We start from the raw sequence: 26,039 nt of genomic DNA, 5'->3' as shown, positions 1-26,039 counted from the left end.
GCGAGTCCGATTGTAGTGTTATATTCCAGAAATATGCTGTTATCGGGCGTGGTTTAAAAAAAACTTTTACATAAAAACTCCCATATCATATTTGAACTTCGGCCTGGCTTAAAATTCCTTCTTATGTAAGTTAACGTCTAAGGTGACTATTTTTTTCCTCAAAATGAGACAGTTGCCAATTTTAGGTATCTGCATGGGTATGCAGTAAAAAAAAAAATTTTTTTGTATATTATTTTTAAATTTTTTAATAGTTAATTGAGACTGACAAAAACGGAGAATTAAAAGAGAAGAAAGGATCATATCTTCCATTCGAACTGTGTAGGAGTGACTAAAGAAACCCCCCTCAGAAAATAACGACTTATCAATGTCCCGAATGATACGATTGATCTTTCTCCTTTCCATTGATACAAATATGAAAATTTTGATAATGCTTTTGAGTTTATCATTACTTGGTTCAATATGTTTTTATGTTGACGATGAAGAATTTTTCTATTTGTTTTTAGTTTAATAGTACAGTACTTTAATGAGCGAGATGTTAGGCCATGAACCTTAGGGTGGCCTTATTTGGCAAACTTACCTTACTCTAGATCAGTGGCGCCTACCCTACGTCCCGCGAGCCGAATTCGGCCTGCGTATCTGATCCATGTGGCTCGTTGATATTTTCAATGCCATAACTCGACAAATATATTTTAAGACCTTCCAAAACCAACCGATGATCTTCAGTCGATTTTTCAAATGATTGTTGCGAATTTGAAGCCAAACTTTCAGAAATTGGATGCAAAAAACAAATGGGAATCTTCGTATAAATAAAATAAGCATGTAGTGAGGACAAAAAGTTTTGGTTTGTAATTTTCTTTCCTTTTTCATGTTTTTCCATATTGTCAAAAAAGTTCAGATATATTTTAATTTTATATGTGTCCTGCTACGCGCAAGATTTTTTTCGTAGAAGGTGCGGTACTCGGATTAAAAAAAAAAAAGGTGGGCCCCACTGCGTTTAGATTAAAGACTTGCTTTGAGCTATGTTAGTATGATTTTTATGTGAATGTTTGGTACGATCTATACTAATAATATAAAGTTGAAGAGTTTGTTTGTTTGTTTGAACGCGCTAATCTCAGGAACTACTGGTTCGAATTGAAAAATTCTTTTTGCGTTGAATAGTCTATTTATTGAGGAAGGCTGTAGGCTATTTTTTTAAAAAAAATCAGATTAACCGAAATGTTTGTAATTTAAAATTATATGTTTAATTGCTTGTTTAGCTCTACGACTTCCAAATAGATGGTGGGGTAAATTTAGTTCTATGAATTCCTAATAAATGGCGGGGTAAGTTAACTCATCGAGAGGGCGCTGGCCCACTGTCGGTAGCTGCGAGGAACTATGCAGCGCGGCTCAGACGCATGGTCGGCTATGCTATTGGGGAACTGTTGTCAGTGAACTGATTTTTGAATGCGGTTTTATTTCGATATTCAGGTTCATAATTTGATTTTGTAGGATTTTTCTATTGTGTTTTGTTTTCTGGATTTCTTCAACGTTTGTTTTTGTTCTTATAGTTGAAAATAGTTACTTATCGAAGAAAATAATTTGTGATTTGTCGTATTTCTCAATGTGATTGTTCTTTATAACGCTTTTATTATAGTATTGCTTACTTGGTGAAACATTTTAAATTGCCGAAAAAAATCCGCTTCACTCGCTAAAGGGCAAGGTTACGGTAGCGTGGTTGTTTAGCGTGTTAAGCGATGTTGCAGCAAGTATTATACAGTTGAAGTATTATTTTGAGTTTTAAAGCTACTGTTAATCTTTTTATGTGTTTTGGCGAATAGTTTTAAATTCCAAAGAGACTCTAATAGCTTTTTTGAAAAGGTGTGTATGCATTTTAGTTGAAGAAAAATGATTGTTTCGCATCAGAAGGGGGGGGGGGATTTTTTTGATTCAACGGACTTCCTTTAAATTCTTAGCACGGGCATCGCCGTGAGGATACTGCAAGTATAATATATAGATAGATCTTTCAGTTATACATAGATAGATAATGTATAGATAGATAGTTTACCTGTAGTACACATCCTCGGTAATCTTCATGAAATGTTAGCTGTTGTTGGTACAGAGGATCCAGTGTCTTTCTGGCACTTGCAGTTTTTTGTTTTGCAATGCACTTTCTCCCCTTTACGAGGTATACTTTAACATAAGGCGCTGTAATAAGTCAAAAAAGGAAGTATGTATTTGTTTTTTCAATGTATAATAATACTATTTCAAAAGTAAAGGTTTTGCTTCTAATTAGGTTTACAATTGCACAGCATTTAACTTTAAAGTACTACTTCCTACAGTGCTATAAAGAAAATTAAAGGATATTGAGATTTATAAGTAAAATAAGTGTTTGTGATGGATACATTTTGTTCATAGACATGGTGTGTTTTAAGAAATGATAGAAAAAATGTATTTCCAGTTCGCCGTTGGCGGCGAGGTTGAGGCGGCTTATTTAGCCCAACTGCGACTACTTTTATATACAGCGTGTCCCCGTTTAACTTGCAAGACCTCTATTTTTTTCACCGTTAGTCCTTGATAAGTACTTCTAATTGCTATTATGGTCAAAATGAGATGCAGAGTTAAGATATTGTAAGTTGGAAGCGGTACAAAAATAGTAAAAAAATACGAAATCTAATTTTTTATATGGGTCTCAGATCCCTAAAGTTACATTTAGGAAAATCACAAGCATAAAAAGAGCAGTAATAACAAGAAAAAAATAGAAATATTTACGACCAAAATTCAAGTAAATAATCAAGCCAAAAATTTTAAGGGACCGTGCTGAAAGTGAGATGGAACTATATTCCCTACCGGAAGAATGCACATTATTGAAATTTTGTGGTAAAAGTGACGAAATGCAGCGTTTCATTTCTCGGTGAACATTGGTCGCATTAATGTCATTTTTTTTGTTTTGTTAATGTTTTTTTTTATGCTTGTGAGTTTTTTACATACACTCTACATCAAAAGAATCGAAGCACCTATAAAGAGTTGTCAGACTGAAATAAAATTTTACACACCCAAATACAACATTGACATAAGAATATGATTGCAAAACGAAAGCAAAATGATCATTTAATACACGAAAAATCTCAAACGAATGGAGGCTTTAGTACCTTATTCAGCCCCCTCCAGTGTGAACGCACGCTGTGATACAGACGAGCTATGAGTTATGAAAGTCTTGTACGATATCCTTTGTCCTCTTGTTACAGAGTTAACGTAAAAGCGCCGACAACGAGCGGTCACACATATCAAGAGTGTCACAGGTGTTCCTTCACCACATTATAACCTTCGGAGGCCTGCTCGAACTCCTGATTCGTTACAACTCGAGCATAACTAGGATTACTTGGGATGGTAAGATGGCCAGCGTACGAGTTTGATCGAATTAGTGTCGTGTTTACAGTAACTATGTAACAAGATGACGTATGACATCATACGAGACTTTCATGGCTCATAGCTCACCTGTACCACCTCGAGTATTCATGCTAAAGGTGACTTAACATGGTACTACAACCTCTATTTATTTGGAATGTTCCCTATAATAAATGATTATTTTGCTTTCATTTTGTAATCACTTTTTTTATATCAATGTTGCACCTATACGCGTCTTGTTTATCGCACGTTGCTGGTGGGAGTTAACTGGAAAAGAACGACATAAAAAAATGTTCCACCTGCTACCTCCAAAGCGCATGCGCAGAGCTTTGTTTATATTAAATCGTTTAACAATTTGTCTAGAGCGAAGCCTCCGTGGCGCAATCGGCTAGCGCTTTCGGCAGTTAACTGAAATGTAGGTGGTTCATTCCCACTCGAAAGATGATATTTTTTTGTAATTAAAAAACAAAATGGCAGTCGCGAGACTGGCTGATAGAAGCTAGGGTCTGGTGGGGGAAAGTGGTCATACGTTAAATAAATGGCTATAACTTGGAAATAAATGTTCGAATGAATTTGAAACTTTTTTTAGTTTAGGGCAGATAGATACTACATTTTAAATACCAAATTTTACATCTGGCAAAATTTTATTTGGTAAAAAAAATATTTTGTGTGAAAATGAAAATTTTTTGAATCTAAATACCTCCTTTAACTTCCTTGGGAAATTTTGTTTGTTAGAATTTGAACAGAATGACTGCGCACGAAGCTTCCTACATGTCTCAAGAACTCTTACTCATTAGCAGTTAGCTGAATCTATTTTGGAAAATTTTTTAGAACAATTGAAGTAAGATGGGGTAAAGTGGTCATAATATTAGGCTTAATGAATATTAATCTTCTAAAGTCACTTAATCTTTAAGTATAAGGCAGATATAAATGAAATATTAATTTCTCTTAATATGTGTTGTTTTTACAGTAAACAGGGTTAAATATACGAGTAAATGCATATGCATGCGCATATACTCGCGTAGGCACGTATATTTACGTATTCACATAAATGCACCAATAAACACGTAATATGGGTATCTGCAAGTATTTTTTATCTATATAGATATACATTCGACTATACACGTATACACCCGCTTATACTCGTATATATAAGAACACTTATATACTCAGGTAGACACGTATATACGCGTACGTACTCGAAACTCGAGTTGGCACTTACATACAAGCATACGATATACATGTATACAGGGTGAGTTTAAACTCTTGGACAAATTATTAAAAGGTATTAGAGGGGAGCATAAGAAGCAAGAATCGCACACACACACACACATAAGAAACATATGGTTACAAACACAACACTGACGCGCTACATGCACGCAAAGCCAGAACTTGATGGTTGCAAGATCACAAATTTATTACACATAGAAAATTTTACACATCATTTTAGGTCTTAAGAAAGTTTTAAAGTTATTGATGAAATTTGCGGCTTGCAGCTGTAATACATGCGTCGCAATTACAATTGTGTTTACACGTAAACATACGTATATACTCGTTGCTTCTATATACATATCCGTGAGTACACTTACAACATGCACAGGATGTATCCAAGAATTAACTCGTGTATATTCGTATATGCATGTTATGTACACTTATATATTCGTATATACGTCTACTATACACGTATATACTCAGGTATGTACGTATATACTCGAGATACAAATGCATACAAACATATGATGTTCTTTTATACGCGTATATACTCGTATATATACGTGACACGTATATACTCCTGTAGGTAATCACGTGTACATGCTTATATACTCGTGTATTCACGTATATGCTTGAGTAGGCACGTGCATGCATGTATCTTATGTGCACACGTATCTACAGTCGGATCCCGCTACAACACGATCCGACTTGCGCGAAATGGCTATAGCGCGAGTTTTTCATGAGTAATGAATTTTTTATTGCTGACGCAAATTACTCGCTTGCAACATGAAATTTTTTGGAAAGAAGCGGCGGAGCATTAGAATGGGCTTCGTTGACACTAAATACTGGTTTCGTGAATGGACTTGCATTTCTTTAGCATCACTGACAGCGGAAGTTCACACACTGTCTCAAAACAATGCTTTGCTTTAGTTTATGCAAATTACCTCTCCGATTCTTAACGTTTTTTTTTCTTCTTATGAACGATGATAAAACAGAATGGTTCCCAAACGAAGACTTTCATCTAAAATTAGCAAAAGTGGAAAGAAAAACAGAAAGCTTCTGACAATTCAAGAAAAGGTAAAGATTCTCGATGCTTGAACAATTATAAAGTGCCTTGAAAGTAGCACGATAATTAGGTATGAGTTAATCTTCGATACGTACAATTAAAGTTCAAGAAAAGGAAATCCGCAAAAGTGTAGAACTTAGTTTTAATAATGAAGCTCGCAGAGTAGTGTCTGAGCAAAATACAAACATCGTGAAATGGAAGCCATGCCAGAAATAGTGGTGTTCCCACACTGAATAAGCTTTATAATTTTTAAAATTACGATATCTACTGTTCAGTGCTATTATAATGCAGTAATGTTCTTTCTGTAAGTACCCTACTGTTTAAGTACATGTATCTTATTGATCATTGATTTTGTGCTTCATAACAGAGTAATCGTGTTAAATAGTAACGCTTTTTCTAAAATACAGTAAAAAGTCAGTTCTTTATAAAACATACGGTAATATATAGTTAAGAAATGGTTTGAAACAATTTGAGGGGTGTTAACACGTGTCTGAAATAATTGGGTATGCTTATAAAAAATTCTAACTATACGTTGTTCCACAACGCGAAATTCCGACTTGCGCGAGGGGTCTTGGAACGCATCCCTCGCGTAAGTCGGGATCCGACTGTACTCATATATAGGTTTACTTATGTTTACACGACCGTATATACCCGCATATACTCGTGCATATACTTGTAACTATAATAATAACCCAAATATACAAATATTAGGGTTACTTGTAACGTTTTTGCATCTATTTTTAACTATGACCACTTTACCCCATGCTACGACCACTTTCCCCCACCCCATGGGGTAAAGTGGTCGTAAATACATAAGGAAATGAAAGTGTTGTAAAACTACCTAAACCAATATTTTTTCCCCTGAAATTCAATATACCGTGTTCTTTAATAATACAATGTAAAATAACAACAAAAAAAGTTAAGGTGTTTAAAGAATTTATTGTATTTATTATCCACCTAATTTGAAAACCTACGATTTTATGACCACTTTACTCCATCAGACCCTATGCTTTTATTGAAAAATAAAAGCCTATAATGTTGAAGGTGTATCGAAACGGCAAATCGAATTAAGTTTCAGTTAATACAGTTAAATTTATCAACTTCAACATTATAAGCTCATATTAATCAATATAAGCATTGCGCCTGTCGGCCAGTTTTTCCATTGACTTTTTGCGTTTTACCGTGTGCTAAATAATATATAATGCACAAAATTTTCAAAATATTTGCTATCTTCGCCCACAAACTTTTGCATATTTCTCAGTTTAACTGTATCCTTGAATTTTTGACAACAAGTCCGCTAATTGTTTTTTTTTTCTTGCTTTGAGACTCCTTTTCTTCAATTGCCCCCGATTGAAATTTTTATAACAGCATCTTTTCAAAAAGCGACCCTATTTTCGAACTTTGAAGCTCATGCGCTATTTAGATAAACATATTTATTTTTAAAATTACTTTTCATATACTTAGGATGCTGCCCCGGTGGAAGGTCACGGGAGGCCACTCCAAACATTCGAAACATTGGACATTCCAAAAATTTCCTTATTCGGTGAGTTTTGTCTGACTATTCGACAAAAATTTGGAGGTCCATTCGCAAAATTTGGAGTTGCATTGAGCAAATTGAGAATTTCAGCCCTCCCAAATATTTAAATTCAGGGCGCCTCTCATGGCGTCACGTTTTTGAGGGGAAGGAGGTTCGTAAAACTGTAAGTTTGTGACAGGTGGAAGAGAAGGCTAGCAAGAAGTCTGACATCACAAAAAAAAGCAAAGTTGAAATAAAAGCACTTTTTGTAATAATATGTTTATGTAATATAGCGTGACATGTGACAAGGAAAGGGGAGGGGGTAACATGTAGTACTTTGTGACAGAAGAGGAGGGGGGAGTGAAATATAGTGAAAAAGTGTACCCTCATTTATGAATAGCCCCTATATCCGTGCACATTTTGAATAAGAGCTTGATTTTTACAAGCATGAAAAAGTTACCAACGAACGAATGAAATTATCAGTGCAATATGTAAAACTATTGAACTTCGCCTCTTACCTGGCAGTACTTTTGCTCCTGGTTTAGGCTGTAAGCATCTCGCTCTTATCACTTCTACTTCTAAATTTCCTTTTCGATCTGAAAGACTTAGTTGAATATCACCCAAGCTCGGAGAGGCTAGTACTTGCCTTCCAACTAGTTGTCCCAAACCAAGTCCTTCTACGAAGTTGGAAAATTCTCCTTCTGGAACTAGTCTGATTGATGGTAACCACCTACATGAAAAAGAATGAATAAGAATGGCAGAGATAAAGTTCATAAAAAATATTAAAAAATGCTTCACCTAGATCATTTAAATGAAAACTTTTAAATAAAATCCAGTGATGTTTCTTCTTCATTAACAGTGTTTAATAATTAGCAGGTTTTATATTCAGTGCATGTGTGTGTAATTACTTGCAAAACACTGGGGTATTCAAAAAAACACAGGATGTTTATGAAGTCTCTCACTGGTAAAAAAAATACATTTAAAAACATTTATTTAAAATGTTTGAATGTTTGCATACTTTCTTTTTTTTTTTAAATAATTTTGATCCTTATCTCGTCAGGTTTACTCCCATAGATACGATATCAGCTAAGGGAATATACGTGGCGCTGACACCGAAAACTGAAAATGGCGTCTATATATATATATATATATATATATATATATATATATATATATATATATATATATATATATATATAAAAGCTCATGGATGCCGCGTAGATGGCTTTGAGAGTCATTTTTCCAAAATCTTTGGTTTTAACATACTGTTTCAGTTTTAATGTGACAGTTTATATCCATGTAAGAACTATTATGACGAAACCCTCCCTCCTCCACCGAGAAGGTAAATTCTGCCTGGTCTAGTGTCTGACGCAAAATTGAAAGTCTCTAAGTCTCCTCAGAACTACGAAACGTACACACGTAGAAGTGTATTAATGTTGGCATAAAAACTTTCTCAGATAAGAATTAAAAAAAAAAAATAAAAATAAAAAATAATTTGAATTTTGACATCTTGAATTCAAATTATGTTTTTCGCAATCACGAGTGGGTATGTAGGCGTGTGTGTTTGTGTGTGGGGGTATGTGTGTTTGTGTGTAGGGGGTATGTGTATGTAGGCATGTGTGTTTGTGTCTGTGTGCTGGCATAAGTGTGTGGGTAGTTGTGTGTATGAATGTGTGTGTGGGGGGATGTGTATGTGTCTGTAGGCATATGTGTTTGTGTATGTGTAGGTGTCTGTATGTATGCGTGTGTGTTTGTGTATGTGTGTGTAGGTGTGTGTGTGTGTGTAGGACATGGATGCAACCTGGAGACGGCTTTCGCTATAGGAGCAGCATCGTGAGGAGCCGGTCGACGGTGGTGGTGCGGAGGGTGGTGGTAGGAAAATAAAATGATAGGACGCCAAAAACAGTCAAATGAAAGCAATAAGCAATCGTGATTGCTCAAAAAAATAAACGTGTTTAAATCTGAAATAGTTTGCTTTAAATGTATTTTCTTTATCAGTGCAAGACTTTATAAACGTATTATTTTAACGTTTGCATTCGATGTTTCTTTGCTCATTAGAGGCAGGTAGTGTACCTTGATTCTAATTTCGGAAAATAATTACTAAACTCCTATTTTTTTACGTATCCTAATTTATCTTTTGCTACGCCTTTCACTACCATTTTCTTACCATCCCATTTTTTCTAAATCAAAATCAGAAGTTTTGAGGAGAAGAGAAGTGATTTTATGAAACTGTGTAAAATGGTCCAAGGTACACTATACAGCATTGTACCTTGAGCCACTATACAGTAGATCCTTGTTTTACGCGAGCTTATTTTACTGTTTCGATTATACACGGTTTAAGATTTGACACCTTGATTTTATTTTATGCGGATGAGTTTCGGTTTTACGCGGATGCGGCAATGCAAACAGATAAAATGTTCACCTCTTTCAAAATCCGAACTCCTAAAGATTGCAGATTACGCGTAATCAACTGCATTTCGGCGTGCTAATAATCGAGCTTGCGCCACTGGAGACATTTCATGCGATTGGTTCCAGAGCTCTTTCCAGAAGTAAAGTTATTAAACTCACACAGTTCAGAACTCACTGGAAGAAGAGCTTTTAGGAGTGACAGAGGAGTCCAAAACCAACGAGGATACCGACGTCGATGACGCACAACCAAAAACGTTCACACTGAAAATTTTGAGCCATTCCTAGACAATAGAAATGATTTTTCTGATTTGTTAGTGAAGGAAGATTCTATCATGGAAATGACGCAAGTGATCACGGATGCGTCAATGCTCTGCAAAGAATTACAGGGAAAATTTCTTAATGACTGCCAAAAGACTATCAAAGCTAACTCTTCTTTATAAAGAGAACACGAAATTAGTTTATGTTTTCTTTATGCATATTGTGCATAAAAATCGATATAAGTACACATTAAACTTATTATACAATTAGTCATCACTAGAATAAAGTATTTTGTTATCTACGGAACCAAACCCCTATTTTAACACTATTATTAGGTCTCAATTTACGCGGTTTCGATTTACGCGGCATTTCCGTGGAACGTAACCCCCGCGTAAATCGAGGGTCTACTGTATAGTATAGTGAACCTTCATTCATGACTGAAAATTGTTTCATAGCTGGAATAAGACGAAATTATGACAGAACAAGTATTTTTAATCAACTTATTTTATTAGATACTGCAACCAATTCGATATGCTTCAAAACAAAGTATGTATTCATACGACAATTTAGTGCTTTCTATGAAATTTAAAAAGTGTCAAGGACTTTTCGGGCTATCTGTACTATAAAAAAAATAACATTCTTGTAATGCAGCTGGGTATTTTTATTATTTTCTTATGGGATTTGGTCGGTAACTGGAGAGCAAATAAGAAAATCCCTCGAACACCTTACGTAATACATATGTAGCAAAACAGTGTTTTGCTCAGGGCTGCGGAGTCGGAGGGAAAATGGCAGACTCCGACTTCGACTCCAATTTCTGGATTTTGAAACATCCGACTCCGATTCCAACTCAGACTCCGTTTTTTTTTAATTGCATGCAACGTTGGAAATTCAATTTGAGAATCAAATTATCCAATAGCTGCGATTTTTAAAGTGAGATTACTCAAAAATGCCATTTTTTAAATCAGAAAGATTTATTTGCTTTCCTTTCAGTGTTTAACAAATTTATGTTGATCAAAGTGTGTGAATTCAGTTTTTGAAAACTCTAACTTTAGGAAAAGAAGCTTTCTTGCAAAGCCACCGGGTAACACCCATCTGGGGGGGGGGGGGGGGAGGGGGAGAGGAGGGTGACACCCTAAATTAATTTAAGAGTTTATGAAGTGAAACATCTCTCCCCAATAAATCATAAATATTATTTCCTTTATAAAATTTCAATTAAAATAGGGTACTATGTTGCTGGGAGAGGATAGGTTACGTCTGGGAGCAAATTTTACACAAAATGCGGCGGTATACAGCTTTGTACGAACAGCTTTGAAACTATACCAATATTTTTCTTCTCTCAATTTTGGACTTAAATTTTATTGGCTGCTTTAAAATTAATTTTAATATAAAGATATTTTAAGATTATTTTCTATTGAGCATTGTAATCAAGAAATCATATACTGATTTTATTTCATACCTTTTAATGAGGACCAACTTAATACAGCCATGAAAAAAATTATAAGGACACGTTAAAAAATTAGCGTACATAATTTTTCAACATAATTTACAAGTAGTAACATAATTTACTACTTGTAAGTAGGAAACATTAGAAATCTGTTAGTATGAAACTAAATTACAATTTAATTATTAAATCACCAACTAGCACAAATGTATTAGGTAAAACATGGAAAAAATTATAAGGACATTAACAAATATGTCCCGAAAAATTTAATATTCTACAAAATCACTTTTTTTTTTCAATTAACCTCATCAATCGTCCAGTCGTTGACTTAGAAAGTTCAGTTAAAGTTTATTTCGAAATGTTTTTACAAGTCAATTCAATAGATGAAATCCGTTCGTCTTGATTTGCATATTGTGTCCCCTTTTCAGACACTTTTCTAGCTACAATGCCCCACAGATTCTATATGGGATTTCTCTAACCATGAATGTGATCCACAAGACACATGGCAACTTGCATTGTCTTGTTGAAACAAATAATCACCACCTGTGATAAGGGATGCTTTAGGTACTAAATTTTTAGCTAGAATATCAACGTATAAGTCTGAATTCAAGAGATCTCGAATGGAAACAATTGGTGGTGCTCTATTAGCTGCAAAACCTGCCCACACCCAACACAAAACCGCCTCCGAATTGTCGTTTGGAAAAAAAAAAGGTTTCGCCTTGCAAATCATGCCAGTAGTGGTGAAAATCATCTGGTCCGTCCAAATAAAAGGTTTGTTCAATTATTCTATAATAAATACTCACACTGAGCTGTCACCACTGAGACTTCCCTCGCCGTCTGACGACACACTGCTGGCTTGTTTTACTAAATGACGGCATTCCAGCGGGGCAACTTCTTCACTACGATGGACGTTAATGGTTGATGATTTTTTCTTTCGGAATCCCATTCTCTTTTTATGACCTGAAATAGACAAGGGCCTTTAGGTTAATCACAGAAACAACCAAATGTCTTTATACAAAATATCAAAATTCTTAATTTTTAAAATTGGTTTTAGTTTTACTCACAGTAAGAATTTTTACAGGCAACTAGCATTGCATATAAAAATCGCAAAACAATCGCGAGTATTTTCGTTCTTGGCGTTGTTGTTGCCTGGAGTTAACTCTTATTACGATCACTTGTTCGGAGACATAATAACAACTACTAGTTAGTTTGAATGTTTTCCCATAACATAATATTACGTGAAATTGGCCGGTCATTCCGAGTGGTAGGTTCCCTCCCTGTGTGTACATACACTACTATGAACAGTTATTGGCAGCAATGGTTGATGCAAGAAACTTCGTGAAGCAAAGACTCACGAACGAAATACAAGTTGTACGAATTGCAGGCCATATGGTAGTATGACGGATCTAAAATGCTTCAATGGCACCGAACTTCTTCATACAACAAGCGGCGTCATCTTTCAAAACTAAACATAGTCCTCAAGATCCTATAGTAATAATCTGAGGCTGAGTTGCGTGCAAAGCGAAGTTTAAGACAGCTGCATTTAAACTCGTTGATGATATCAATAGATCCGTCAAGAATTGTGTGTAGGATAGACCGACCAGTGAATGAATACTTAAGCGCATTTTCATTTTCAAAAACTTATAGCATTGTAACATATTGTAGTATCTGCCATATGACAGTAAAAACGAATTAAATGATGTATGAAGTTATTTTTTAAAAAAAAGTGAGAATTTTTACGAATCTGTATCTAGGCATTTTGGAGGTTTGAAATGAAAAAGGTGTGCGTCGACCCAGTAAATGAACACTCTAACCAATGGACAAACACAGCACTTTCAAGTCGTCTTCTTTCTGGCAATGGGTAGAAGAGAGCTTCTACGGCCAATTCATCTAATAAAAATGTTTTAAAACCTTATTTTTTCGCAAAAAAATACGAGGTGTTCATTTACTGGGTGGTGCTCATTCACTGGTATGTCTACCCTAACAGCGGATCATTTTATATTCCAGTAGAGTGCCATCAGTTATCAGATCCACCCGAATAACCACTATGGTCAGAGGTCCCGTCTAGCTTCTATTCTGCAGAAATACATAACTGCAGTACCTTGGTTGATCTGCAACTACCCTTGGTGCTTTTACATGTTAATTTTTTATACCACACAACTCACGCGGATATTATATTGTTGGCCAAAAAATGATATTAATTTACCTTACATTGCAATTGTTAGCCGTGAATGGGTTCACAGTCTTGCATTTAAGTATATTTATTCCACGTGTTTGGGTTTTGTGCTCATTTAACTGAAGTAAAGATTTTTTCATAATGACAGCTCCGCATTTTTGAATTAGAGCCATCACGTTTCGCCCTGATGATGAAAGCTAAACATGACAAAGGAAACGTTAAGGAAACTAGAAGATCACTAAAATATTTTTCACAGTTCAGAGAATTTGACGAAGGCTCAAACTCTGAGCTTCACAGCTGAGTGGACTTGAACATATTTTGCAATGAAACCTTTAACAGCTAGAGAGTTTTGAGATCAAGTAACTTTACCCGTGAGGAAAATAACTACACTTTTATAAAGTGTTCATTCAACCGTCCGGATACAATTGGGGAGAAATAGCCCGATTCATTCTCTTCTTAAAGTTAGTAGTGATACTAATTTACTCTGAAGGAAGATAATCGTTTCTTCCGAACTGGTGATTCTAATTTACATAAAAGAAATATAGTCTTCTTATTACAAACTGCTTTACGTAACAGTAAGATGGTTGATTTTTTATATCCTGGGATTTTTATTCATAAAACAGAAAAAATACGCATTGGCATTTAAATTCCTATAAAAAAAGAGAGGAAGTTGTTTTATTACGTACCCGAAACACTGAGTTGGGACGTGCTGTTGCTTCTTTTGGCGGACAATCCTCCGAACTGCGTAATTTTACCTCCAGAAGTGGTCCCTTGCTGTCCTTGTTTGGCACCTTGATCAACTGTCGCTCCTATAGCTGTATCAGAAAGACTTCCGTTATTAGTTTTGCCATTCGCTGCGCCATCGCTGTTGCTTCGATTCAAGGTTCCACGGGATGGTCTGGGTGGGTGGACAGGACCGTAGCCAGGCGTTGGAGACGTGAATTCCCTGTAGATGTAATGAAGGAAATTCAACAAAAGGGTATTTTTGATCAATATGTATAAAATGTAGCGTGAATTATTTACTGTTTTTATTTATCTCTCTATGAGGGTTTACACTGTTGATGCTTGTTTCTCTCTTACCATTTAAAGCGATGTGGATTGTTTTGTACTAAATATAATCGGCTTCTTGAGATTCATATTTATGGTAATGTATTTTGGAAAACAAATTAGTAATATTTTTAAATAATGACATTTACCTCCTCAGCTGATGATATATTTATTAAAAGATTTTTTTTTCAGTAATCCAGACACACATTTTGATTAAGGGAACTAAAGAATGCTATTTTAGCGAGCACATTGTAGTTGAAAACCGTAAGTCGTTTACTCCACTTCCTGACTGTTACGTTTGAAACGCGTGCGTGGTGTTGCGTAATATAGAACTTACTCTGTCCTTCGAAGTTTTAGAAGAAATACTCTAAACTAAGAGTTTGACAAAATTACAAATAGCTATTGTTTCTGCTTTGGCCTTCAATTTTTAGTTTTTGTGTTTATGTTCACAAAATTAAACAAAAATGTACCAATACTCTCTACTCAAAAACTCGCTACAATATTCTCTCTGATACCTCCTTACATCATATTCTCTACCTAGTTGGGGAAATATTGCATTAAAACCTGATCGAAACTTATTTATTACTTTTACTTTATGGTTCATTACTTTTGCATAAAAAGAACAAGTGTTTTGCACAAAAAGAACAAATTAGTTTATAAACTTATGTTTAAACTAATATGTAAAAATTACAACTTTATTTTCACAGAAATACATAGATCACTTTCAAATGTTTAATAAGATCACTGTAGGCGAGTTAACTTCAAGTTAAGTCTCAAATAAAACCTAAATTTTAAGCCTCTTCTTCATCACTAACCTTTTCATGTATTTCCATTCTTAAACAACATTTTAATGTATAAGTTCTCTATGTTATACCCCTGGGGGCACTGGAGTAAGGGTTGTTTAGCCTCTGTTCTGGATCAAAAAATTTACAGCTCGTAATTGGTGCTGACATCTACCTTGTTGTTTGTCCTGGAAGTCAGCCTCCTAGTGAGAAAATGGTACCCCTCTTTCCCAGGGGCGTAGCCTGAAAAAAAATTCAGAGCGGGCACATGGTTAACTTGCGGAAGGGGATATGAACAGTTTTAGTCCTTTTCTATGGTCCAAAAGGGATAATATCAGAGCTTCGGAGGGAACATATCCCCAAACCCCTCCACCTGGATACGCCACGTTTCTTTCACACAGTTGTGGGATATAGCAGCAGCAGCAAAAATAGTTCACAATATTACTTCAGAGACTGTCCCGTTGACAGCATACTGCATTTTACGTGCCCCCAATGGTCCATGAGAAACATAATATGAAGAAGAGGGTCTGCACTTACTTCAACGTTCTACTGCCCCTGGGATGCTCAGACTGAGAAGAAAAGGCACTAGTGACGCTGTATTTTGAGACTGAGCTGGTTTCGGATCCATCGCTCTCAAGGGCAGTGGTGACATTTACATCCTTCTCGTGTCCTTCGGCCCCTGTGGCGGATGTGCTTGAGCCTCGTATTCGGGTGCTTGAAGAGGCCGTAGGAGGGTGGGGCGGTAGACGGGTGCTTCGAGGGGGTGGATGGGGATGAACGTTGAACTGCTTGTCCATATGGCGGGGTGATACTTCGCTGTCTGACACGATCATAGTGGATATACCTGCAATAAAAAGTTTAATTTGTATGAAATCTGTCAATTCAGTTTGTTTCAACCGCAAGCCGCTGTTGCTAAACCTTAGACTGCACATAAAGAAGAAAATTACATTCAGAAGAGCTAGTTGAAGAATATGAGTCCAAACCCCCGTTGAGTTTACTTAAAAGCAATGACTTTTATAACATAATACTAGTTCACTCATATGTATCTGTACTAGTGTAATCTATGTACTCATATGTACTCTGTCATACTGTTTTCACAAATTCACAACAAAATATTTCATCTCGAAGATGGAAGGGGCTTCATTGAATGATAGGTATTAGATTAAATTAATTTTACTGGGTTGTGAATTACACTGAGTGCAGTTTTTGTTTCATATTCTAGCTATCAGAACAATCAAATGATTTTAAGGAAGATAATTTGCTCATAGATCTTACTTACTCACTTGATTCGGATGCAACTCCTGTATCTTGTTTCCTTTCAAGTTTGGTGAATTAGTGAAATAAATATCTAGTTCACCTTCCCTATGTTCTTCTTTTATGACTTCTATCAGTATATGTTTGCAAAAATATTATCTATCATGTAGTCGTGCCATAAATTCATGTATTTAAGTCTCATGGATTGAATTTTAGCTTTATGTTTTTCATATAGCTTACCAATTTCGTATATTGAAAGAGATGAAAATGCTTGCATTACAACTCTAAACCGGATCTCTGATTTTTAGAGGAATTTTACTCTTTAATATGTTCTTGTTCAAGAAACATAGGGTAAACTCACGAGGGTGAACAGCTTGTGCTTTGCAAAAAAAAAAAAAAAAAAAATCAAAAGTTTTTTCCCTTAGATGAATTTGCAGCTTAGATCAGTTTATTCCACTAACGTTTCAGATATTCTTGGTACATTAAATGCTATTAAAAGTACTTTTGGAATACGTTTTTGCAATTATTTGCAGCTAGCATTTCTGACGGTTAATCATTATCCATTTAGCTACTTAAAAATCTTACCATCAGGCTTCCTCTGCATTTTTAGTTTCATCTGTCTGGCTCTTTCTTCTAGTTCAAGGGTCATTTGATCCCTCGTAGCTCGTTTTGGAGGAATCTGAGGAAGTTGCCTTTTCTTGGGTGAAGGTGTTCCCGATGGATGTCGACCAACCAGTCCACTGCTTGAAAAATGTTTATGTTAGAAAATATGAGAACAAAAGGAATTGAAACATACAGTGGCTCCCAAAAGTGTTCGTACATCTTGAAATTTTTAAGTAAAACCAAAATAACGCAAAACTGAATTCGAATATGAAGTCCAATTTTTTTTCACACCATTCCTATACCATTCTGAATAAAACCCAGTAGTTTTTTTCAAAATATTGCCAGATTTGATTTTTGAAATTTGACAAAAAACGAAGAGACAGAGAAAAGATACGCCACAAAAGCCATCGTACACTGAAATATTTCCGAATAAACTCATAATTAAAATTATCATATGTGGTTTTTTTTATTATTTTTGCATTGTAATGATACTTAATTTGCCTTTAATTTTTCGTGTATTTTTTCCCTAATATTTTGCTTATTATTTTAAACTGGCAGGTATGCGTAGAAAACAACAAACACGATTCGAAATTTGATTTTTTTCCCTCACAGTAGCCGTAAATTGGTTTGAAATGTCTCTAAATTGGTTAATTAATTCCATTCTATATTGAAGTGCTTGATAAAAATGCTTTAAAGACAAGAATCGGATAGAAAACAAGGTAAGAAAAGGTCAACTGGCAATGCTAACAAAGCGTGACCGGAGGTTTACAGTTAAAAAAAACATGAAAAATACACATTTCAGAACTGAAAAAGTTTCTGCAGAATTGAATGAAACATTTTACGTTTAATTTTTACCTAAAATTGTTCGTCAAGGTTTCTGATTAGCTGGATTAAATCGGATCTCTTCCCGCTGAAATTTTCTTGTTCGTACGAAAAACAGTAAGCTTACGCTTTCCGTCGTAAAATCAATGATAAATAAGCTCAAAACGTTTTGGAACAACGTCTTACTTATAGATGAAAATAAATTCAACATTTTGGGTTGAATTGTTGTATAATTGTAAATGGAAGAAAAAAAATGAGTAATTTAATCTTAAGAACTTAGTTAGATCAGTTAATCAGGACGGTGAAGATGTTCTTGTGTGAGGGTGCATCTCAGCATCAGGACTTGGAAATTTGGAATTTTTTGCTGAAATAATGAATTGTGCTGTTTATTTAAATATTTTAAAAAACAATTTTAAACTATTAGCCGAAAATTTGGTATTCGGAAACATCTTTGTTTTTATCCAGATAAGGATAAAATGTAACACGTTCGCGTTTGGTGCCTCAAAATTTGTCCTTAAACTTTGAAATAGCTCCTCAATTGCCAGATTTAAACTTAATGGAACATATTTGGTGATATCTGGTGGCTAGATTACGAAAATACACCATTGAAATGAAAAGCGAACTAGAAACAGTAAGACTCGTAGTGCGGCTGAACACTTACTCAGAAATTGCACAAAAAAAAAAAAAAAAAAAAAAAAAAAAAAAAAAAACAATGAACTCTATTCCCAGACGTTTAAAAGCTTCTGTTGTTACTGCATGATATTCTACTAAATAATAACTTTGCAAAAAGTTAAATTATTTACTAAATGTTTTACATTTTTGCAAAGTGTACGAAGACTTTTGTGAGATAAAATTTCCGGCACTTTTTGTTTTTTGATTTTTAAAAAACTAAGTTTTAATTGTTTATTAAAAATTTTCATGTAGTTTTGTTAAAAATAGATCATAGATCTTATAATAAAATACCTATTCCGAAATATTTATTCTAACCAATGGATAAGGGCCGATTTCATTGAAAGTCGTAGGTGTACGAACACTTTTGGGAGCCACTGTATATTTGTCAAACAATTAAATGCAATGAAAATAAGATCATTTATTGAATCACAAAATTAAATGTCCAAAATAAATTTAAGTTCAAGATCATTTTAAGATAGCAACTTTTATCAAAGATATGAAACGCGAATACTTGGTATTTGCAACTTATATCAAGAATCTTAACATACAGGGTGTCCTGAAAAAGACTGACTGTTTTCAAAAATTTATAACAGGAGAACGGTTAATGATAAAAAACAAATTCCTGCAGAAAATTCATGTGGTGGACGCTAATTCCCCCCCCCCTCAGAAATCCAAATTTTTGTTCAAAAATGTTTCAATAGACGGCGCTGCAGATAGTAAGCCAAAAAAGAAGAATTGAAATTCACCGATTTTTCCTCCGAATGCGACACGGGATTACAACCGACGATTGTTTGAAAGAATTGTTTTGTTCTTTTGTTCATTATTTTCGAAAAAATATGATGTAATTTTCTATTTTTTTTAATTTACAGACTTAATATCTGCAGCGCCATCTATTGGAAAATTTTTCAGCTAAAATTTGGAACTCAGGGATACTCATTTACGACCCACCACATGAATTTTCTGCAAGAATTATTTTTTTTATCATTTACCATTTTCCTGTCATAAATTTTTGAAAACAGTCATTTTTTTCAGGACACCCTGTATAAACGTACACTCAAACCTGTTTTTGTGCTGTAGATAAGGACCGTATGAAAAAAATCGCCCAAAACTTCACGAGTAACTATAAAAGTAGTTTTTGCAACAAACACAATCAAAAAATATTTTTTTTTATTCGGTGGATAGGGACCGCATAAAAAAGTCTCACGTAGAAAATAACTCAAAACTTTACGATGCAACTAGAAATTGCTTTTTTAAACGAATTCAAGACACAGCAGCTACCTTGAATCTCGCCAAATCTTTTATAATCTAATTTTCAAATACACATGTGAACATTTTAATATTTTTTATTTAAATATGTTCTTACTTTCTCTGCGCACAACTTTTAAAAACGTACAACCTTTATCCTTTGCAGTCTGACAACATGGTAGCTTTCTTGTAATAAACTGGTTCAAAATCACTTTTGTCATTTGAAGTACCTACATCGTACTTGTTTTACAAAAATAGGAAACTTCGTCAATTATGTCCCAATTTGATTGCATTTTTCATCTACCCCACAGAAGAAAAAGCAAACCCTGCACAAAAACAGGTTTGAGTGATTTAGATGAATACTTTTGGTAAAAAACTTTCGCAGATAATGTGTCGTTTCAAGAAGAGACTAAAGAATTGATTGTTATTCTGTCTTAGTATATAGATTGAGTAAAATGTTCAATGTCGTTTAAAAAAAATCTCATTACATTCTAAAGCAAAGATATTATTAAAAAAGGTCATTTAATTTCAAATACATAAAACTCGTCCACATTTAAACGATTTTCTAAATGAATAGTAGAATCAATTTTTACTGCCTGACATTGCTCCTAAACCCAAATGTTTTAATTGGTATTTAAGTCATTGGATGAAAGCGAAAGTTACGAAAATGCTTTAAGGAAATCTGACCTATGATCAGGAGGTGACGACGACCGAGAAAGTCCACCCTCTGTCAATCTTCTTGTGGATGATCTTGATCGTGTCACAGACCCGTCGTCAGGCACCACAGATCGCGACCTCACTCTACTTGACATTCTGGGAGGAAACTCAACTCCGGACATAGGCTCCTTTCTTTCAGGTCCTTCATATGAATATAAATCTCTTGGATGGACTAAAATACGGAAAAAGTAAAAATCTTCAGAACGAATTTTCAGGTTTACTAATTTATTACACAGCAAGTTCTTGTACAAAACTCTTCAATTATTAATAAAGGAATGACATTTGAATTTTTACCAGTACTAGATCTTCTTCTATCATCAGGCCACATGTCCCGTCTAGAGCGTCTTTCTGTGACAGTTATTATGTCTTCCCCTACTAATGTTGGACTACTTCTCACTGAACTAATACTGCTGCTACCATCACCAGTAGGAATTCGACTTTCTGTAAAGAAATAATGATTAGTTTGGCTTAAGACTTAATATTGATCCAAATAATCTCAAAATGAACCAGACAGTTTTTTTTTTAATTTTATTTTGTCACATTACTATTACATTGTAGTTGAACGACTAAAATGCTGTTACGAACATACAGTTTTTAATTTGAAATATAAAAATAGGACATTGTGAGTATAACTTAAAGTTCACTTTACGTGTTAAACATTTTGAAAATTCAAAAGATTTTTTGAAGCATAATGTACGTAGATTTCGTTATTGTTACTCTGTCATATGTTTTTTTCCTGATACAGTCGACTCCCGCTACAACGCGATCCGACATACGCGAAATGGCTATAACGCGATTTTTTCACGAGAAAAGAATTTTCGGCATAACGCGAATTTCTCACCCGCTACGCGAAAACTTTCGGTGGGGAATCGTGGTGCGTAAGTTTTGGTTTTGTAATTGGCTACTATAGTTTTTTTTCCGTGAATAGACCTTCATCCTTTTCGCATCACTGAGTTCCCACACTGTACTAGTCTCAACATCACTCATACAAATAACTCTCTACTCCTTATTTTCCTTTTTTTTTTTTAAATTCTAAATGTGAAATTTAATGAAATATAATGACACCTAAGAGCGCTGTTTCATCTGAAGTTTGTGAAGATAGTAAGAAAAAGAGAAAGTTTTTGACAATTAAAGGAAGGCTAAAGTTTTTCGATGCTAAAGCTTCTTGAAAAGCTGAATCTCAACTAAAAAATACGTAGAAGGTAGCACGACAATTAGGCATGAGTGAATCTTCCATATGCCTTACATACAATTAAAAGTCAAGAAAAGGAAACCCTCGTAAAATTTACCAAGTAATATTTCATTAAAATGCAAAAATTTAAGAAAATGGAAGCTGCTCTTGTATTGTGAATCAAAGAAACCAGGAAGAAAGGTGTTACCATAGATGGAAACGTTATAAAAGAATTAGTGAAGCAACTGTTAAAAAATATATTAGAATAACAGTTTGATCATGCAGCATAAATCATTATCATCTTCACTTTTTTAAGTTACAAATATCATTACTGTATCTACTGTACAGTACAACTTTTGTGCATTTGCTTTTCTTACTGTATACTGTACGCACCGTATACTGGTTTATTTTATGTCTTTCTTTCCCACTGATCATTGATTTTGTTCATCGTAGCAGTATTTAATGTTTTGAATAAAACGTTTTTTTAATATATGTAAACATTCAGTTCTTAATGTAAGAAACAATAATGTATAGTTAAGAAATGGTTTTTAACATTTAAGGTTTTTTTTACAAGTGTCTAAAATAATTGGTACGTTTATAAAAGTTTTCACTCATATCCTTTTCCACAACGTGAAATTTCGACTTACGCGAGGTGTCTTAGAACTCATCCCTCGCGTAAGTCGGGACTCTACTGTATATCCAAACGTACATACTATAATGTAGGGGAATGTGTGTTGCAAAGTGAAATGATGAAATATTTACTCTGCTTTTAGCGCCACCTTTCTGGTAATATTTTAACTATGTAGTTGGACATGTAGTCTACTGCAGTCAGGAAAAAAAAATACAATCGAAGATTAAAGCATATGATAATACAGGCATTTTTTAAAAAATTGATACTCATATTGTAATATTTTGTAGTAAGTCAAAATTTATTTTTGTCGTTAAAAATGATAAAGTTCTTGTCATTAACATTTTAAATATTAATTAAGACCTTCTAATACTTGGTACAGTAGTTATTTAGTTAATATGAAGCTTATTTGTATTTTAAATATTTTGTACAATTAGTCAATATATGCAGGGCAAAGTGGATGGGGTAGAGTGAAATAGTTTATTTTGTTTACTCACTCAATCATTTACGAAATTACTAACGTGTTCATTTATTAGTTAATTCATTTACATTACTTCACTTAATAATTCACTTATTTATTGATTCATTTACTTATTTTCATATTCCTTCACTTTTTTACTCACTCTTTAATTTTTCTTCATATATTAATTATTTTTTTTTATTAATTATTCGTTTATTGTTTTAGTATCTTTTCATTTAACCATTCAACCTTTTGTTTACTGGTTCATTTGATCAAAAATATTTTTTATAATTGAATAGAAAATATTTCATTAGAAAAATATTTTATGTGTCACTTTGCCCCATGAAGAACGAAGTGAAAAATTTCCACTTTTATTGAAGACGCAAATTTACTGCTAAAAATAAAAAATACTTTTTCAATGCAAGTTTTAATGTTCTTTCTTATGTACTGTAATTTTCAAAACACATTTCCAATTTGTTCATTTTGAAAAAGCTCACTCATGTTAACTATTTCACTCTGCCTCAAATTCCCCTACATAGCTAACAGAAGATATTGCTTTAAAATATTTAACAGTACCTTAAAGTTTCCATATGATTTAGTCACCAAGTTATCATCAGAATATTATGAACTATTCATGATTTTTTCTATTATTCTAATTCATTTGTATTGATGCTTATTATTATTATTATTTGTTTTGAATTTTAAATGTATAAGTTTTTTTTTCTTTGCATTACTTAATTTGGAATGTTAATAGAGTCAAACTTATATGAACGACTACCTCTATACAGCGATCACCTCCACTAACGATCAATTTTCTAAGGCACCGATTATCCACCCTATATACGAAATATCAAAAATCCTTAAGGAACGATAGCCAGAACCTCAACGACCGAAAAACCGTGAACTTCAGCATCAAGAAAAGACGATATTTTCGGTTTGATTAAGACCTAAAGAGGGATAACGAAAGAAAAGAGAGAGAAGATTTTGAATAGAAGTATGTAGCATGTACACACATCATTCTTCTCTTGCTTACGAAAGTGGAAGAAAACTTAAATGAGGGGGTAAAATTTATTTTCCTTGGGATTTCAAACAAATTAATTTTCCGGGATTCATATTTGGAATCTCAAATTTGTTTAGAATCTCAAAATTTTTACAAAAAAGAGGACATAGGTTTTCCCACCTTTGATAAGCTTTTATGTCCCAATTCATATTTCTCGAGGCAGGTTTTGGAGTAGTTGATAAGTTCAGAAGTATATACTCGCGTATTAGTCGACGCCCCTACTTTTAGGAGGAAAATCGGGAAAAATCAAAAATCCGCGTATAGGTCTAGTCCCAACTTACTGAAAAACTCGGGAGCGTTTTGCAGCTAATTTTGCATTTAAACATAACAAAAAAATTTTGAAAAGAAAATAGAACCGACTTCAAAATTGCTCTAAAAAGTGAAAAATAATTTTATTCTTTAAACACTATCGATAAAACTTTTAAACATAATTTTTGAAGTTGGCACAAAAACAAAAAGTAAAATCCAGAGTAACGATGCTTCGTTCATATTTTTTTTTTCAGAAAATCATCCAAAGTTAGGAACGAAACATTTATATCGTTACTCAAATATGCTGTTATCAATGCATAATGTATGTGGTAGTGAAGAAGTTAGGCCTGGTTAAACTTATAGTTGTAGTTGAGTTATGGCTGTGAATGATCTTATCTGTCGTTTTTGTGCCAACTTCAAAAATTATGTTTAAAAGTATTATCGAGGGTGTTTAAAGAATAAAATTATTTTTCACTTTTTAGAGCAATTTTGAAGTCGGTTCTATTTTCTTTTCAAAATTTTTTTATTTCATTCTTTTTAGTGTAAATGTAGATATTTCAGTAAAAGTAAGAAGTTACCTAGTAAGAAGTTCGGCTCTATATCACTGTATTGCTTTAGAAAAGCCTTTATTCAAAATTATCATTACAACTACTATTAATGTTACTGTTATATGGCACCAAACTTTTATAACAATGAGTTTCATATTGTCGCGCAGATGAAGATAGCGAAGACAATGTGAAAGCCAAATGAAGCGAATACTCGTTAGTCTCAACTCTAGATCTTTCTTCAGAACCACGAATGAACATTACATCTCCTTATATGCAACTTGAGAAAGTGCTGGAACTTTCCAGACTTGGAAAGATACAGAAATTCATAGAACATTCGAGAAAATAGGGGAAACAGTTGAAACGAAATTTTAGTAAAATTCACTTTGTCCTAGTCGGAATTTGAACCCGGGTCGTTTGTGTGGGAGGCGAGAATTCTACCACTGAGCCACCGTTATCCACGGATGATAAGTGCGAACTTCGCTACAATATCATTTTAATCATTTAATAGGGAAATTGCAAAAAATTTACTGTTTTTTGCCCATAACTTTTTTCTAAAGAACAAATATGGTCAAACAAAGTAATGGGACCTAAGTTGAGCCATCCCCTATCCATTAAAAAAAGAATCATCAAAATCGGTTCACTAGGTGAAACGCTATGAGTGGACAAACAAAAAAAAACATACATACGGTATGAACTGATAACCGCCTCCTTTTTGAAGTCGGTTAAAAAGGGGGAAAATGGTTTGTAAAAACATTTTGATGTTAAAAAACTTCCTTTTTTTTTTTTTTTTTTTTTTTTTTTTTTTTTTTTGCACAAAAAGGGTTCACTTCGGCAATCGAGATTTTCGTAAAGGGCTCGATTTCGCTGTTACGATTTTTGTTACTTGTTGCTTTTATTTTGATTTAGTGTCAATAAAATTTTAAACTGCAGCCATATTACATTATTTTGAAAAAAGGGAGTATTATTTAGTAACTATCGGGAAAATACCGCACTTTTCTTCCTTGTGAAATAAAGACTAAGCAATTACTGTAAACTCGTAGTCGGCCGTTTACAGTAATTATTTAGTCTTTAGTCAGACCATGCAAAGTTATAGCTGAATGCCTCAGTATTTACTGTTTTAGCATCTGCTTAAAAGAGTTGGACTAAAATCGGGAAAAGGTTCACAGTTTCGAGTGTTCTTTTAAAAGAATTGCTGAGGAAAATTTTCAGAAGTTCTACCCCGCCTATAAGTACGACCCCCTAACTTTAAACCTCATTTTTTACTAAATTTTTCGACGCGAGTATATACTGCAGTTTTTCAGAAGGTTGTTTATGGATAG

The 26,039-nt window shown here is 34.0% G+C and overlaps 1 protein-coding gene across 1 annotated transcript in view; it reads right to left on the bottom strand.

Moving 5' to 3' along the window:
* The window catches only part of LOC129231713 (regulating synaptic membrane exocytosis protein 2-like), a 179,345-nt gene that overhangs the window by 2,548 nt on the left and 150,758 nt on the right, over positions 1 to 26,039 (bottom strand). Inside the window, exons 13-20 of the mRNA XM_054866076.1 lie at positions 20,899 to 21,045; positions 20,575 to 20,776; positions 17,131 to 17,288; positions 15,829 to 16,135; positions 14,149 to 14,408; positions 12,090 to 12,246; positions 7,697 to 7,908; positions 2,045 to 2,184 (exon numbers count right to left, since the gene is read on the bottom strand). Coding sequence (XP_054722051.1) covers positions 2,045 to 2,184; positions 7,697 to 7,908; positions 12,090 to 12,246; positions 14,149 to 14,408; positions 15,829 to 16,135; positions 17,131 to 17,288; positions 20,575 to 20,776; positions 20,899 to 21,045 — 1,583 coding nt within the window. The remainder of the gene's footprint in view (positions 1 to 2,044; positions 2,185 to 7,696; positions 7,909 to 12,089; positions 12,247 to 14,148; positions 14,409 to 15,828; positions 16,136 to 17,130; positions 17,289 to 20,574; positions 20,777 to 20,898; positions 21,046 to 26,039) is intronic.

This window comes from Uloborus diversus, chromosome 10, assembly GCF_026930045.1.
Source record: "Uloborus diversus isolate 005 chromosome 10, Udiv.v.3.1, whole genome shotgun sequence".
NCBI lineage: Eukaryota > Metazoa > Arthropoda > Arachnida > Araneae > Uloboridae > Uloborus > Uloborus diversus.
This window is presented reverse-complemented; position numbering and strand designations above follow the sequence as displayed.